The sequence below is a fragment of the Motacilla alba genome, chromosome 3, assembly GCF_015832195.1.
Source record: "Motacilla alba alba isolate MOTALB_02 chromosome 3, Motacilla_alba_V1.0_pri, whole genome shotgun sequence".
In the NCBI taxonomy this organism is placed as follows: domain Eukaryota; kingdom Metazoa; phylum Chordata; class Aves; order Passeriformes; family Motacillidae; genus Motacilla; species Motacilla alba.
The window spans coordinates 70,894,914-70,912,882 of record NC_052018.1 but is presented as its reverse complement, the minus strand read 5'-3'; the positions used below and the strand labels follow the sequence as shown (position 1 = coordinate 70,912,882).

At 37.8% G+C, this 17,969-nt stretch overlaps 1 protein-coding gene across 8 annotated transcripts in view; it reads right to left on the bottom strand.

Annotated features, from left to right (window-relative positions):
• Positions 1-10,017: 10,017 nt before the first annotated feature.
• The window catches only part of SIPA1L2 (signal induced proliferation associated 1 like 2), a 126,782-nt gene continuing 118,830 nt past the window's right edge, over positions 10,018-17,969 (bottom strand). For 3 of the 8 annotated variants that reach the window (XM_038133644.1, XM_038133641.1, XM_038133642.1), the window contains 4 exons: positions 14,915-14,968; positions 13,833-13,956; positions 12,117-12,198; positions 11,112-11,258 (listed from right to left, as the gene is read on the bottom strand). In XM_038133644.1, the coding sequence (XP_037989572.1) occupies positions 11,112-11,258; positions 12,117-12,198; positions 13,833-13,956; positions 14,915-14,968 (407 nt within the window). Of the gene's footprint in view, positions 11,259-12,116; positions 12,199-13,832; positions 13,957-14,914; positions 14,969-17,969 lie in introns of all 8 variants that reach the window. The other 5 variants (XM_038133643.1, XM_038133647.1, XM_038133645.1 and 2 more) reach the window with 2 other exon arrangements.

Sequence of the window (17,969 nt, the reverse complement as noted above, 5' to 3'; positions counted from 1 at the left end):
TATCTGTGGAGTGTGAAACAAAGGGTAGGTAAAAAATCCCTAGTATTGCCTATTTTTTTGTTTGGTGGTGCTTTCTCCTTTGCATTTTGCTTTCGCGCTGTCATTTACAAACCGGTCACAACGATGTATTAATTTGCTTGAATCATGTAGCATATTGACTTTCATTACAAGCATCCAGAAAGCACTTTTCCTCAGATAATCCTTTATGGCCTTAATGTTCGAGGATCAATTTGTCTCACAAGATGAAACAGAGGTCAGAAATGCAATGCAGTGTGACAACACTCTGTTATTCCACTTATTATTATGGCAACATCCTCTGGCATGACAAGTGTTAAGACTTGCATAAAAATTCCAATTTGAAATCTTATTTTGAGAGATCTGAAGCTCAGTCATAGAGATTTGCTGTAGGCAGAACTTGTCATACAAATATTCAGCCTAGAACTAATTTTCTTTTACATGTTTTAACATCTTCCAAAACAAACAAAGACTCAGCACTTTTAAAAATACAGTTCTCTGTATCATGATCAAAACACAGGACTTGATTCAACAATGAATAGCTGTAGTTTGAAGCTAGTTTGAAGCTAATATAAAGCATAGTAAGGTTAAGTGAATTACTCCAGAGGCAAACTAGAATAACACACTAGTAGATCAGGCTCAAAGTTACTTTGTTTATTAAACACTCTGTTAGGGCCTCCACTAGATTTTACTTTAATATCAGGTTGAATCCAGCTGAACTCTGCTCCTTAGTACAATGTGCCCAGAAAGAATAGAAAACCTGGTTTGTAAAAGCCTGTTTCCAGATGATTGTATATCATTTACTGAGGCATCCAACAATGCTTCAAACTTGTTTCAGCTAAGATAAATTGGGTGAGCGGATCTCACATCTCCTGTTTTCATTTACTCAAAGTGAAAAATCACCTTCATGGGATAATACCTTGTGTGAAAGACAAAACAGGCCGACTTCAAATAATGCAAACACTGATCTACCTTGTAGCTAAAGCAGGTCAGGGTGTTTTGCATTTTGTTCAAGATCTTCATAACATTCATTTAAACATCAAAGGCAACAAAAGCAATGAAAAATTAAGAACTCCAGAAAGCATACTATAGTGCTGAACTCCACACCTGTGCTCCTTTTCTGGTGCTCCTCTTGTATTGAAGGGAGAGAGAAAGGAACTGTCTGTGGGTGACTCACTTCAGAGGAGCTCTGGGATATCATCCAGCTGAACCACCTTCTGCAAACCCTTGTTTTCCTTCTCCAGCTATTAAGAAAATGTACATGGTGAGTTCAGATATAGGAGGCCTCATCTGGATGGATCTTCTTTGAGAATCTTTAGCAGAAACACGAGTGAGAGGATTGCTACCAAGCACCCTTCTTGGATTTGCAACAAATAGCAACAGCAAATTTGGAAACAACCTTGAATGAAAGAAGTTTGTTGTTCTTTCAGTAGCCACACTCCTCTGGGGAGTTTCAGTGAATGTGCATCTCACAGAAGGCGTACATATGTGGTTTTTTATTTCAACTTCTGCCCAACACCAACATATTTGCTGTATCTATCAAGAGTATATGTGCCTCTGCAGAGGTGGCTTTGTGGCCACCTCTACAGATTACATCAATAGCAAAGCATCAAAGCATCTGCTTCCCCCAAACCGTAGCCAGACAAACTCTTAGAGGTAACAAAAGGGAAAGAATAAAAAAGCTGCATGTACAGAGAGCATTGAGGTTGGTGGAAAGAGAAGTAACAGGGCAGAAACTACGGTTATGCTGCATGTCCATGGAAAATTGAGTTAACTGTCTGGTAAAGCTTCAACGGGAATATTGTGTTCTTTTTTGGTCTCCCAGTATGAGATGGATGATAAAAAACTGGAGAGAGAGCAGCAGAGAACTGCTAAAATTATCAGGAGCCTTGAGGAAAAAGTGGCAGTTAAGAGAATAGAATTGTTTAATCTTGTTTAATCTGATAAAGAAGAGACTAAGGGATGATTAATAATAGTCTACAATTATTTTTGGGGTATTTACATAAATGAAACAAGACAAAATTCTGGTATTGCCAGCAAGGGGGAACATCCACAGATTGTAGCTGGGATGGATGTTAGAAAAAACTTCCAGCTTTAGTGGGGGATAATACAGGATACTCAGGGAGGTTGTGGAACCTCTGTCCTTGGAGGTTTGAAAGACTTAGCTAGACAAAGCCATACCTAACGTGGTCAAATGGCAGTGCTGCTTCTTCAGAAGGTTGGACCTGATGACCTCCAGACATTCCTTCCAGCCAAAATTTCTGTCACAAATTTTAAGTCCTGTTAATTGACAGTAAGTGCAACAGCTTCAAAAGCAAATGTGGTTCCTCACAGGGGAGGAAAAAAATATCTCTGCCTGTATGAAAAATCAACCTTCTGAATCCATACAATAGACCAAATGATGTAAATGCACTTAGAGATGAGAGCATTTACTTTTCTGGAAATGTTGTCTTAGCCAGTTTAAGGTCATCAGATTATTTTAAGAGAACAAAAAGCAGCCTCATTAAAAAACAGAATTCTCCATACTTCCTGCTCAGAGTTGGAACATAAAGCCCCAGTCATAAAAGGTTCATAAAGAAGGGCAATTTTAGACAGTAGAATACTCAATACATATTGGGAGTTAAATATACTTTCAAAGGGATAGCTATTCAGCTGCACAGGCCACTGCTTTGGACATTAGAAAAGATACTTCATGCACTTTAAATATAGATATAGCTCCTATGGTTTCCTCCAAAATAACCAAGGAACCCTGAATTTATTTGTCTGCCACTAGAAAAAGTTCTGCAAAAAGGTTTGAATCATCTTATGGCTTCTGCAAAAGTTTGTTTAAAATTAAAAACCATGTATTAAAAAAAAGGAACCAAAAAAATCATGTTTAGCCAGTGAAGATCATGTGGCCAAGACCTCAAAGTATGTGAAGTTTCTTGTGCCACTTTTCCCTTTAGATGACTTTAATGAGACAAAGCTGTTTACATTTTTTCAAACCCACTTGATTTCCTGCATTTTCAGTTGTGATCCACAGTTTGTGCTCAGTACTGGTAACACCAGATTGCCCAGGGTTACCATTAAATGACCACAAGCAAACATTTCAGAAACACTTAGCTAAGTGGGAAGGACATAATCTCTTGTATTTCACAGAATACCAGGTTGGAAATGACCTCAAGGGTCATCTGGTCCAACCTTTCTTGGCAAAACCGTGGTCTGGATGTGGCACCCAGTGTTAACAGTGGACAGTTTGAAAGGCTACAGGAGGACAGCACGGGGGCTTCCTGCTTTACTCCAGCATGCAAGTAAGCAGCTGCAGCACGTGGGAGAGATGAAGCCAGTGGAGGAAGGGGAGCAAAAGAGAGCAGGGAGCCTGCAAGCCAGCTGGGCACTCATAACAGGAACGGGAGACTTGTCTGTAACAAAAGGACTCATAAAATAATCTGCAAGATGCTAGGGAAAATGACACTTTCCTCAGGTGCCAGATGGGACCATGCAATTTAGGAAGTTGCTCAAAGCTCCACAACAGGAGCAGAAGGAAAAAAACGAGCCCTCATGAGTGGGGAGAAAAGATTTGCTTGTGAACATTGGGTAAAAACAACCTGACTCCATCAAAAGACCAGAGTATCTCTGCCAGCAATTACCTTGCTCTCATCCGTATTCTGATCAAATCAAGTATTAGACACTAGACAGCCTTTTGATATTTCTGGCATATTCCCTTAAAGGAGAAGGTGCTGGTGTATCTGCAACTCTGATGCCTCTGAGCATCTGCATTTAGTGTCAGCACAGCTTACAATGAGCTTAGAATGCTCACTCTCATTCACAACACCAACTAATGGATTTATGCCATCAACAGTAACTGAATATCTCCATATCACTCTAAGAAGTGCAGCTTGGGTATTTCTGAGAACTTTCCTAGAGATGAAAACCACTAATTTTTTATGGAGGGAATTTGTAGTGTTTCTTGTAAAATGTGGACAAATCATTATTACCATATTGTACCCATTCACTGCAATAGGGTTTGCTGTATACATGCTGTGACAGAGAAACTGTGGTGCATTCAGGAATTATAGACTGGCCTGTCACATATGCAAGCCTAGTAATTTTTCTCTTCTTCAGTCTAAGAGGATTATGAAAGCATCTTTGTGACATTATTAAAACATTTTAAAAGGATGCTCCTCTGTGTTAGTCTGCAGATTGATTTCACTCTCTTTCCTTAGGTTTCTTTCAGACTGTCTTCTAGTTCATGTTTGATTTATTAAAAAAAACCAAACAAACCAACAAACCAAACCAACTAAAAAATAATCAGCAGCTGAGCAACACTAGGATGTTCAGCAATAACAAACTAGGACAGACTGGAAAAGAAGATACTGACACACAGTCATAGCAAGAATTCACACTTAAAAAACCCAAGGGGATTTTATGCCTGAGCCTTAATAAGGCTATTTACAGATGATGAAACTCTCCTGTCAGCATCCCTTTAAAGTTTCTCTGTATACATCAACAATCCTGCTGGACAATTGGTGAGACGTTAGGAAGCTTATGGCATGCTGTGCTGTAAAGCTATCTAGTTTTAAAGAGCAAATGACTCATTTAATAGATATGGTTCTGTTGAAAGAACATTCTTCAGAGCTTAGTAAGAAGTTTAAACCACATTAACATTAGAAATCAATAAGCCAAACCACTGTGGACTACTGAGGTCACGGTTAATAAAGAACGACTTCAATTTTATTTTCATATCCTGTTTTTGGTCTAATCACTTGACCTCATTTTAAAATATGGTCTGGATGTAATTCACCATTCCACACAAAGAGACTGATTCTTTTCCCAATTTTATTCTCTTCAGTAATTTCTATTATATTAAGTCTGATTTACACCAGAGGAACTGAATACATTTTCTGATGTTTTTAAAGGAAATCAGCCACACAGTTTACAAAGCACAGCTTGATTTAATGGTGCCATTTGGACCTTTTCTGGCTACATGATATACAGCTTCTGTTTGCTATGTGACATAAAAATATGTGAGAATGAGCCCATTGTTTACTTTCTCCTTTGAGTGGCAGGTAACTCAGTTGTCCAATTCCTCATTGTCCAAGCTGCATTGACTGCAACTGATGGAAAAGAATTTCCCCCAGAGAAGAAGCAAAGTTGCCTCTGGTCTGCATACAGTCTGAAAGCACGCTGAACATATTTGTATATTAATTAGAGCTTGTGTGGACAATCTCCTACCCATACACAAGTATTTCAGTATTTCATACAGGCTTTGAATTGCTCAGCTATCGAGCCACCCTGAAGTTCCTTGCTAAGCTTTCTGACAGGAAAAGACACAGAAAGGAACATCAAAGGATGTTTGTACCTTTACAAAACCCCATGTATTTCCTAAAAAATAAAGACATTGCCAGTCTGAAGGAGCTTTTTGTTTTGTGCTTGTTTTTACTGAACCCCCTACTGAGAAACTCAGCTTTTTAGCAAATGAAAGTAAGGCCAAGAATCCAGAAGCTGTGTGGCAGAAGACAGACAGTCAGCCTTCAGCACAAACAGTTTAAAGTTGCACTAGTGCTAGAATATACTTCCTGGAGCTCTGGTCTCACACACGGGAGAAACACTGCTCATTGGAAACACTGTGTCTTGGATTTGGGCAAGGAATATCCATCATCTTGAATAGAATGTCTGTGCAGAGGCAGAAACACAGCACTGACAAGAATGCAGATACCTCAGGTTTCCATAAAAAAAATCCTTCACAAAATATTATCTATCAAAGTTATGTGTGAGCTGAAAGCAAGACTACAATTTAGTGGTAACAAGAATCTCAGATGACCAGACTACTATTTGCTACTAGACAGGCCTGGGGTCATCTATTTATTCTATTACTAACAGCTCTTGTTACTCAAATAATCATGCATTTTCATATGTTTCAAAATAGGAATCAAAAAAAAAAAAAAAAAAGGAATGAGTTTCTAACACTTTGTAGTCAGTATAACTGAGCCCCACCGCTTAAATTCAGTCATAACTATCCGAGTTTTGCAGACCTTCTCCCAGGTTAATACATGGGTTTTCTCAAGGTAAGCTCACAATTGTCTTCTGGGTTCCAAACAGTGGATTTAGAAAACATGAAACAGGTTGTGAAAATGTCCTATTCTTTTAAAGTTCTAGTCTTTGGACATAGAGTTATCAGTCAATATATTGCCCACGATTACTACTTTTGCACTTCACATATCCCACTTTTTCACTTGGCATGGTTTTGTCACCTTACTTTCCCATGATCACTCCTCAGAATTATTTTAAATATCTCCAGCTGATGTCTAGGCACATGGGCACCTGAATTGGTATCAACAGCATATTCAGTAACTTTTAATTTGTAAAATTTTAAATAACTTTATTCAGAAAATGCTCGTCTGCTGTTTTTTGGCAGCGGCTCAAGCTGTGTCTGTGTTAGTGCACTGTGAATAAATGGCTTCATGGAACAAGACATCTGGGACTCTGCCTTGGGAAAGCTGGGGTCAAACTGGTAAAGGAAATCTGGTCTGACTGCGTGAGGGGGATGTGTGGGAGCCAAGCAGGGCACCTGTCAGCTTCCTGGAGCCACCCTTCGGAAGGGGCTTTGGTGCCAGCAGGGAAAGTCTCTTGGGAGTGTGACCACCAGGGAATCTCATGAATGGGTAGACTGGAATGTTTCCTTAACAATGACCTCTACTAGAGTAATTCTGTGATGCTGTACAGAAAGAAGCTTTTAAATAGCCGTGGTAAGAGGAGGACAAAAAAATATGAAACAAAGGACATAATACAATTTCCCTTGAGAAGTCAATAAAATAAATGGGATTCCAACACTAATAGATCTGAAGCCTCTCTGTGATTTCTGAACTAAAAGGCTATGAGCAATTTGGTCTCTTCATTTCTTCATTCCATTCCCTGGTCCTGCTACAACCTTTTAAGTGCAACAGCCAGAGATGTTGGTTGTCTGTCTGAAAGGGGAATCAAAAGAAAACCTTAAAAAAAAACCCTCTCTATCCCCAACCCCCCCTTTATTTTTAATTGCTTCCCTGGTGAAAGTTTTGAAAATCTGCTAGATACAGTTATTATGGAAATACTTGGATTGGTTGTATTACCCATGAGTCAAAAATGTCTCCAGAAAGCCACCACTGTGTAAGACAGCAATTGACTTCAGAGTCTGCAAAACAGCAAAGATCTACCTTGGCAAGACTAGATGGAATTGTACCAGCCTTGCTTTCTGTTCTGTGGCCACTGTGGAGCTAACCCAGCAAAATACTTCCGCCCTGCCACTCTGTGACTGGCCAGACCAGACACCTATTACAGAAATTCTCCTTCTGCCATTGGACTCTCCATGAGACGGAATAAAGGCAACATGGTGAAAGAGAGAAATAAAGGAAGAGCAAGGAATCAAAGGAAAAGTAGCTGTGTGCACGGAGAAAAGAGCTGAGATCAAGATATGTATTTGCTTTTGAGTTGAAAGACATTACAGCCTTTGCTGTAGAAGAAGGAAGATGGGATGAAGAATAACTTGTTTTGGCAATAATTAATGGCTCTGATGGCTTCAAATTGTACAACACAAATTCCTGAGTTTCACAGACTTTCTTATATATTAGAACCAGTCAGCACAGAGCTCAGCAACAACATAATGCACATAGCAATTCTCTTTTTTTCCATACAGAAATTTTTTCCCTAAACATCTGTTCTACAATTAGCTAGTTTGCATTACAAATATTCTAAACACTGTCCCACACTACTGGATTTTAGGCACAAAAAAAGACGAACTATTTTGAGAATTTACATCAACTAACACACAGAGGATTTGAATGGCTTCTGTATAAAGCTTTCACATGCCTAAATGAAATACACTACCCTCTCAGGAACAACAACAAAAAAAACCCCCTTGAAATTATCCCTTATGTTTCTAATAGTGGCTTCAGAAAAAAAAAACCTGTACATAATAAAATAGAGTCCACATTGTGATAAATGTCTCAATAAGGATCCCTTCAATAAAGATATACATATAAATCTTGATATGCCACTTCTAGGGCAGAAACAGAACATTTTGTTGAACATGATTGGTGTTTTTCCCTCTTACAGAAGCAAACATCTGCATCAACTCGTATTTGATTTTGGCCCCTCAGTACTGCATAGCATGCCTTGCTGTGCTGGGAGGACTTTGTTGGTGTTTTAAATATTTCCATATTACTGCTTTAATTCAGATCACAAACACATCTTTGAAGTCAATTTCCCAATCATCTCCACTCACTTGGCTTCAGATCTTACGGAATGGTCTTAAGAGCATAGAGCCTCCAGACAGAGCCAACCTAACATGATTTCAGCCACCAAAAGGCATCCAGTCATGGAACTGGACAAGGAAGAGCCTGAAAGATCTCCAAAACTTGGGTTAGCAACACCCTGAATTTTCCTAGTGCTCCACACTTGTTGCTCATGTAAACATAGTCTTTGCCTTCATGTGTCTGAACCAGGCATCTTTTGTAAGTACAATGCTTCCAAGAGGGTTATTCTTAAAAACTCCAGTTCATTAAATTGTCAAATTAAATGTCTTTTACCTATGCCAAAACCCTATTATGGTCTCTGATAAATATTGTATTCCCATGCCATCAAAACACTAACAGCCAGACTAAAAACTTTTCCCCATGGTGAAGGTTAATTAAAGAAAAACCATGTGCCCACAACACAACTGCTTTTGTCAGCAAAAAAATAGGAGCTCCATAGACAAAGCTTTCTGTCACTTTTGGAAATGAAACATTTTCAGTTGGATGGGAAAAATGGAAAAAATAACTACTGAAAGTCCTTTTTGTGTATGTAGTTATAAATGCTGGTTTTCATTAATAGAGATAAAGAATTAAAATGAATATTGGACTATAAACTCCTACACAAACCTAAGTGTCCCTTCAGAGCCAGTTTACCCTCAAGTTTATTTCCGTTAGCACAGCTTTTCGAAGGGAACAGACCAATCCTCACAGAACCGTGTTCACAGACAAATTGCCCACGTTGTTCAGCACTGTTATTTGGCAAGGTCTCCAGCCAGATGGGTTTGCTAATGACTTCTGTAAGGTGCTTAAATCAGAAGCTACTGTAACACATGACTGCCATGTTTAATTACCCTGCTAATACAGCTCAGTGGATATTGTTCGGTATGTAAAAGTCAGAGTTTTTGACGAAAAATACAATACAAAATGGTCTTTTAAATTTCAATGTAAGGATACCAAAGGCTTGATTATTTGCCCATATACAACCTTTCCTAAGAAGAGTCTCTCAGAACAATTGTTACAGCAGTGACAGACATTTGTTCAATTTATAAAACATTTCTCAGCCAATGTGCACTAACAATAGACATGGAATTTTTGTTGCATCAGTTGAATATATTTTTTAATTATTCAATAATTATCCACAGGTTTGCCTGAATGCGTTCAGCAGCTAAGAGGAAACTGAGATAAAACTATGGTCTTGAACTTTTTTTTTCCTCAGGGTAACTCAAATGTGCTCATTAGCTTCATTTCATTTTGCAAAGGTGTCCTTTTTTGGTGCAGACTTTAAGCTTAGTACTGTACACAAAGTACCTCACATATGCTAACACTGCAGTCAAATCCTAAGGCTGCTGGCACAAGAAGATGGCAAGTTATTTCCTGCTACAAGTAACATATCAGGAAATATGAAGAAACTAAACCAAGAGGTTTAGGTTTAGTTACAAACGTTTTCTCCAGGATGTGTTTGTCAGTAAAGCAGTATTTTTTTTTCTCCTAGGCCACTTATTATTGCCTATGAACAGCCCAAACAGCTTTTGTTCAGACTGGGGAAGCCAACTCCTGGGTTCCAGGACAGGATGCATCAAAGAAATTAACTGACAGTGGTGATAATGGTGGCAAGCCCTCCCAGGTAACAAGGGATCCTGACAGCTCTGAGGGGTTGAACTGCCTCTGGATGGAGAGCCCAGGGACCGAGCGGAACAGAAACCTGAGTTATTACTGGTAACAATGACTTCAGATAATACAAGATCACATATTTCAGGTTTAGATTTTTAACATTTATTAAAAAAGCAGGATGTATGTTCATTTCAAATTAAACAGTTAAAAATGTTAAAGCATACAAACAAATCAATTGTGTACTAGCAGCATCCAATTGTTAGAATTTTCTAGAACTCCTCCGTACAGTCTTGGCAAGCTCAAAATATTACAACTTGCAACCAACTGACCTCACCATAGTGCAGATAAAACAAACTTTATAAAAACAACAATTTAAGGTTAAATAAGCTTAAATAAAGGTGTTAAATACAAGACACTTGATCAAAGCTTCTGTACAAAGATAAACAAATTTGGCATTGTACAACTGATTGGCTGGCTCACACCATACATGATTTCAATAGTTAAGCAGTGTAGCTGTTTAGCTGAACATCAACTATACAAAAGTAACTGAAGTTGGGAGTGGGCTAACCCCAGTGAGCCATTTACAAGGCATGTGTATTTTTAGAAAATCAGAACACTGTTTATATTCAGGCACCATTTGTTCCTGCAAATAAATAATCTCTAATGTATCTGCATCCAAACTAGTGTTAAACACGTCAGTGCTAACATTTTATAAACACAGCTCTGTGACTATTCACTATACCTCCATTCTTATTGCTATGACAATGTGGACTGTGGAAATAAAACTACTGTACATACAAAAAAATAGAGCACCTTTTAAACATTAAAGTATATGTCTGGTTATTCTTTTTTATCTTACAATACTGAAGCCCAAGCTAATTTAAATTGCTTTAACATCTTCACCAGCACACCTGAAATGCAGGAACTAAAACCCCAAATATTCCTCTTCAGGCAAGCCCCAGCCAGAGCAACTTCTAAAAATGTCTAAAATGACACTAAGGATTTTTTACATTCATCTGCACACAAACAAGTATCTGCTATTCTTTGCTTTCTTCATATGAATTTAAAGACGGGTTGCCACAGTTCTCTCTCCTTTTCAGATGAATAAAGCTGGACAGAAAATGTAGCAGAAACACCTAAAATGGATTGTGAACACAGTGAAATTATTACCCCGCTCATTCAAAGATACGGCTGTTACGTTGTTCCAGTAAGTGTTTCGCAGGGCCCCAGCCATTAGGATTTTTTGTCTATCGTATTAAAAAACCATTCTGTAAATTTTCTCAGTTGAGCAGCTGCTGTTTGAGATTCTTCCTGAAGTCTCATGTTATCCTGTCTCAGGTGCTGTACCTCTGCTTGGAGAACTGCCTTGTCCTGTTTTTCCTGGTTAACAAAGATATAGGTTGAGCAAAGTGAGTAGTTGTGATGACAACATTTATTTTTGTTGTTAATATTTCTATGCAAGTCATAACAGCTATATTTTGTTGAGCTCCCTAATTCATTCTGACAACTGTTAACTGTAAGTTAATTCCCCAAATATACTCCAACTACCTCATTCCAAGAAAATACTGCAAGCTAAAAAGAAAACTAGATGTTCCTTTAATAGAAAAATTAAAGAAGTTTACACCATTTAACACAAAAAAAAAAAGCATTAAAAAGCATAAGAAGCTTTTAGCTATAATAAATCATACGTGAGAGCCCAAGTTGTAGGTAATTGATTTCAAACAAGGAAGAACAAAATCTAATTTCAACATTTTTCCTTACATGATTATTTTCTCACCAAGAGCAGCCTCATTTCTATTATCCTGGCAATATCTCCAGCTCAGAATTTTGACAGCAAATGAGGCACAAATCAAGTCGCTGCCACATGAGCAAGGTAGCACAAGGCAACAAGGATGACAAAACTGGGGTGCTAACTACTTAGCAATGGTGCCCTGTCCATATCCCTATCCTATGTTAAATCCCAAATACCATAAATAAAGATGAAGTGTTTCCTTTTTTCTGGGGTATGACTATTTGTAGGACTGTTGTTCTGAAGTAAAATCCATAAACTACTTAGCCATGGGCCAATTTCCCCACACAACCATTCCCACAGGACCTTCTGTACCTCAGTGCTCTGAGCAACCATTGAGTCCTCCTGTCTAGTTTAGCTGATGTACTTCCTTCAAGCCCTTGATGATCTCTGTGTAAAACTAAAACTACTACAACTGGGGAACAGTTATGGTACTAGTGGTCTCTTACCTTTCTCAGGTCAGTTTGCAGCTGCCGGAGGATGACTTCCAGCTGGTTTACTTTTCCAGTCAGAGTACTTGGAGCATGTTCCCTGTAAAGTAAACCACTACCTTCACTCTGAGTTAGTGAAAAACATCTTCTTCCCAGCTTTAGCAGAGTTACACTTTTAGTAATAGCAAAGGAAACCAATCATAGTTAGGAAAATAGAGACAAAACCAGCATCAGTAAAAGACTATTACGAGAACATAAATCCAGTCCTGCAATATCTGAAATACGACACTGCTTCTCATGCAAATCAGGCAGAAGTCACAATGATTTTAAGAAGCAATGTTTCAGGAATGACTTGCACATACCCTCACAGTGCAAGTCACACTCACTGCTCCATGGTGTGCAGGCACATTGGTTAACAAGCTGCTTTCTGATAAGCACCTATCTCAAGCAAGATGCAGCAGCAATTACTGCAAACCAAAAGAGTTGTAAAAAGTTCTTTTGTCTGCTGTGCAGTAGTGTCATTTTCAGTAAAGGATAAACCCATGGCTTAATGGAGACAAATACTTTGTTTAAAGGTCAAAACACATAAAATATTGCCACAGGTTAATCAAATGCATGACTGAGGGAAAATACTGAGATAGCTTCTGTTTTTTGAATGACAATGAGCACTGTGGGAGACAGTTCCATGTACATTATAGATGCAATTAGCCATCGTGTGAGTAATTGTGTCTAAAAGAGAGCAGGTGAAGAGAGAGGCTTTACATTCAAAGCTGAATCAGCTGCTTCATGCAATTGCACAAATCTGACAGGTTTGCCATGGTTATAAGGGGAACATCTGTAACAGTCTTTTGCAATCCTTACTGATCATTAGCCTCGGGAAAGATATGGACTTAAAAGTCATTATAATAAATGTGCTTTACCATCTAAGCTAGCTAATTTGTGTAAAATTGGTTCAAATTAAAATGTGATAGTCTAATAAGCAAGAAGACTTTTCCCTCTATTTCCCATTCTTCCATTTCTACAATTGAAGAGCAAAACTAATCAAAGATGTGTTTTTCTTTTAAAGTGCAGTGGTGGACAGATTATACTGCTGAGTCTATAACAAAAATGATCTTTAAATTAACAAGTATACTCCTTAGAGCAGGATAGGTGAAGAGTCAGGGGGAAAAAAAAGGAATAATTTCTCTCACAGCACTGGGAAGAATTTGGAGAATTGGGTAGTTTGGCATAAATTCTGCAATCCTGTTAGAGATTCTCTTGATTAATTTACTTCCGTATAAAAGAAAAATTACAGGTTTGCAAATAGCAAATAGTTGCTAAGATAGGACAGACCCTGTTCAGAGGTTTGAGACATTTGCTGCCAATTAGATTATTGCATCCTACAGAGTTGAGCTCCTATTATTAGTTCTATTAAAACAAAACCAGAAATAAATGTAACAAAAATTATTACTGTAAATGAGAAATAAAGTAAGAAATTTTATTATCTGAAACTCTGCATCTAACCTTGATCTGTGTTACAGACCTATTGCAATGAGAGAGAAGTTGACTTGGAGAAACAAAATTTTTCAAAATTAAAGAAATTATAAGTCAAGGCAACAAGTCTGCCATCAAACAGCCATGAAACATGCATACAGGCAATTTGACATGCAACATTAAGAGAAAATCTTTCCTTAAAATAAGAAAAATGAAATAAATCATTCATTTTGAAAGAAATATGCTTCAATTCTGACATACCCCGCATCCTCAAGAAAATCTTTTCCATCTGGGGGACTCTCATCCAAAGGTAACTCCTGTGCTCCTTCCAAGCCCTGAGCTTGCTGCATATCATTCAAGGTGCAAAAAGATGCTACTCTCTGATCTGTAAAAAAGTAACATAAGGATACCTGTAAAACTGGACAAAATAAAAGGCCATTATATTACAGCCATTATCCTGGTTCAGTTAGCAAAAATGCATGTAGGCTTCTGCATCTCAGCTTTGAAGATAATCAGCAGATGTATGCACCAACTAGTTGGCTTCCCCACACCTGCATCCAAAGGCAACCCCAAAGCAATTTTTTTTATGTCTATCAGCAGTATGTTAGTTTTGTCTGGATCACTTAATGCTGATATGAACAGTAAACTGGTCTTGATGAAATATGCAGAAAACCATTACAGAATTCAGGACCACAATGAACGACAGTAATAATTCAGCAAAAAGGTTTGCATTTTTTCCATGGACTTAAAGCCCTCAGATTTCTCAGGAATCTTTACTGTTCATTTTGTACTGCTTTACTGTCTCAAGCATTTGCAGAAGCTGATGGTAATCTGCATACTCGAAAACCAATAAATTCACACTATTTTTATCAACTGAGTTTTTTATTATAGGTATTACTAAAGCACTCTATTATCTGCATTGAATTTCACCAGAACATAATCTAACAAGCACAGATGCAATTACCTATGGATATACAGTGTGGTTGCCAAAATACATCAGTCACCACATAATAGAAGTATGCCATGCAGATCATCATTGCACAGAACAGGAGTAAATGATGCATTCATTAGGATTTAATTTGTCTTCTTTAAGAAAAAAACAAAATAACAAAACAACCAAAATCCATATTCTGCGGAGATTGATTTAGCTTATTTCTGCCAAACAAAATCCATGTCTGTAGGCTTGTATGAATTCTGGCGACAACATGCCTGCCTTGCCCTTTCTCCCCTTGCTCTACCACCCCACCAGGCCCAAAGCTTGCATTATCATGCAAACGTGCAAACATAGGAAGTATTAAAAAAACGTTTACAAAAGGCAAAAGTCATCAATCCCAGACCATCACCTAGAAACGGCGTCTGATGACAGAACGGCCCAAATTCTTCATCTGAGTCAAAACCTGGAATAAGATTTAGAATGTTCCTATGAACAAGACAGTCCATCTCCACTGCAGCAGCTGTGGCCCTTGCGGCAGCGCACGCAGCGGGATGTTCCCCATGCAGTTCCTGCTGGCGCTCACTCCCAGCCCTGCCAGGCCGTTTCTACACAGCACCAACATTACAGTGAGCACGAGGTGCCACGCCCCACGTCTCTAACAGCAACACCCAGTATCGTGACAAGGCATGGCAACTTGGCAGGCTACATTAGAGGACAATCCTTCAAACTCTTAAGGACACAAACAGTAAATACAGGTCAGATGTCTTCAAATAGGAAGGACAAGTTCTACCGAACAAAAAATAGGAAATCATTAAAATGCTCTTTGTTGGTTTAAAAAAAACCTTCAGAATAGCATGGATCACCAATTCATTCTATAATACAATGAACAAAAATTGCATGTCTGATTTTGTCCAATTTCAAAGACTGCAGCACATTCCCCCTGCTTTTAGCCTTATTTCTGACTACTGATGGATCTCAGCAAATATGAACATGACTATTCCATATGTGCTGACAATAAGGTAAGAATGTAATTTTAAACACATAATCAATGACATCATTTGCAGATTTGAAACCTACTAAGATAAACAGATTTACTTTTACAGATAAATAAAATTTAGTTTCCCAGATGAAACAGAGTATGTAGCCCAGAAACAAGACACTGTAAACAAGTAGTCTGAAGTACACAGATAACTGATTTCACCTTCATACTATACACATTTTCATTACAACAACTAGTTTCTATCAAGAAAAATTCAGGGTATTTCTGGTTATGATGCTGTAGACCTAGATTCTGCTTCCTCCAAATTACAGGGGCCCCTCCTATTCAACTGAAGCAAAATGTACATACTAAACAGAAGGAAATACATGTAAATCTCATAGCTCTTATTTTTAACTGAGATGTCCCTGCCAAACTCCAAAGAGAGTCCACCCACAGAAAAGTATTTGCAAATAATATATTGGTCTTTATATCAAAAGTTTAAACAACTGACTTAGCAAGACCAAAGATGAGACAAAAATTCATATTTTAATTTACAGTGAAAGAGTCATATAGCTGTAACCACTAAGAGTTTGAATTTGTATTTTCATTGTTCCAGACCAGAGGCCAGAAAAAACTCCAGGCAATTTTGATGTAGTGGAAGCAGAAAAGGCTAAAATGAGTAAAGTGCATGAAGCCACTCTCTCATTGTTAAGGTAAAGTCTACCCACAAACATATACTGACATATGCATTGAAGCAAAAAGAGTTATACATGCATGCCCAAGAAATCACCAAATGTTAACTAAATATTGTCATTTTTTCTTTTTCTAGCAGTTTAACACACTACTTTGGTTAAAATAATTATCTGTCATGCTAAATGATCCACTTCTTTCTCATTATAGTATGTGTAGCATTACATTTAGCTATGAAGAATTTAAATCAAAGTATTAAAATAACATTAATTATAATAGCACAGATGTTTCTGCAAAGATAAATTTGCATTAAGAAACACTGCATTTTGATTGGCACCAGTAGACATTCATAAAAATCACCTGGAAAAAATCAGGAGTTGAAACCACCAATTTTAATGAACAGGGACATCAGAAGGACTATCTTAGGCTTTTAATGCTCACAATATAACTTATCAAACACTAAACAGCTTTTTAAAAGCATAATAAACCCAGTTTGAAGTAGAAAAAATAGTACAAAGTTCTACTAATAACAATATTCAATATTTGTATTTGTGTCAGTTGTCTTTATAATTGCAGTAAAAGGTATGGACATCCAAAACTGCTTCTCTTTTTTGTCCCCAAAACATGGAAAAAATCTAAAAAGTCATCAACATACGTTGAAAGCTAATCCTTCTTCCCTAACTTGAAGATCTATTGGAAGGATAATGCAAAAAGAGAATTAAAAAATTAAATCTCCAATTTTCCCTTAGACTTTTCTAGGATTTCTCCTTTTTCAAATATGGCTTTCCAATTTATTCTAGAAACCCCCATATCTTTATTTTTACTCAGCTGAGCATGCTTTCTTTCTTTTTGGTTCTTTAACTTCTTTTTCACCCCAACTACCCTCCCTCTTTTGCTGTACAGTCACATACAGACCTATCTATTTTTTTATTCTTTGCTTCAGGGATGGATACAGGACCATTACAAGAGAGTATTTCCATCATGTGAACTGCTCCCTGATTACGTCTCTCTGCACTTCCCAACAAAATAAGAGACAGGAACTGGAAGTAGCCTGTCCGTGTATGACAGAAATGGGAGGATTCCCCTAGCTACTGATTTGATTGATGTTAGCATGCATGCAAAATATAATCTCTGGAGAAATCTCAGAATCAAAACCACATCTTGCAAAGGAAGGAGTGGAGAGTGTTAAAATAATGCTCCACTGCGCTCCAGCTTATGGGCACTGACCCTCCACAGAGGCAGCTCAAGCAAAAACCCTTCCCTGATGCAGCTTCTTTAGCTTGTGGATTTAATGCATGCACAGCTCTCCATTACACTTGGAAGACCTGACTTAGGAATAATAGAAGATTTTCAGAAGAAGTTTGCAGTAAATACTCAGCTTTGCACAAAGCTTCTTGTCAAGCAAATGCAGTGAAAATTAAATCCTGACAAAGTGAAAAGCATTATCACCATACTTTCAATTAAAAACAAAGCAAAACAAAAGTAATAGCTTCTTCCACCCTCATGGACCACGGTTTAAAAACTGCTGTTCTACACAGGATCAAGGCTTCAGCTGAATAAAAGCTACCACTAATAAACAACCTTGTCCACTCTTCATCTGAGGAGAGGAAGAAAGTGAAAAATGAGACTACTGCTCTTGTTACACCCACAAGTAAACTCTGAGTACAGATGAAGGTAGCAAAAATCTTGCTACTAATTTAATGCTTAATCCAATTTTTGGCAACAATATAAGCACCTAAAAAGTCTACATCTAACATCAATCAAGATACAATTCCTTCTCAAGACAGAGGTGAAA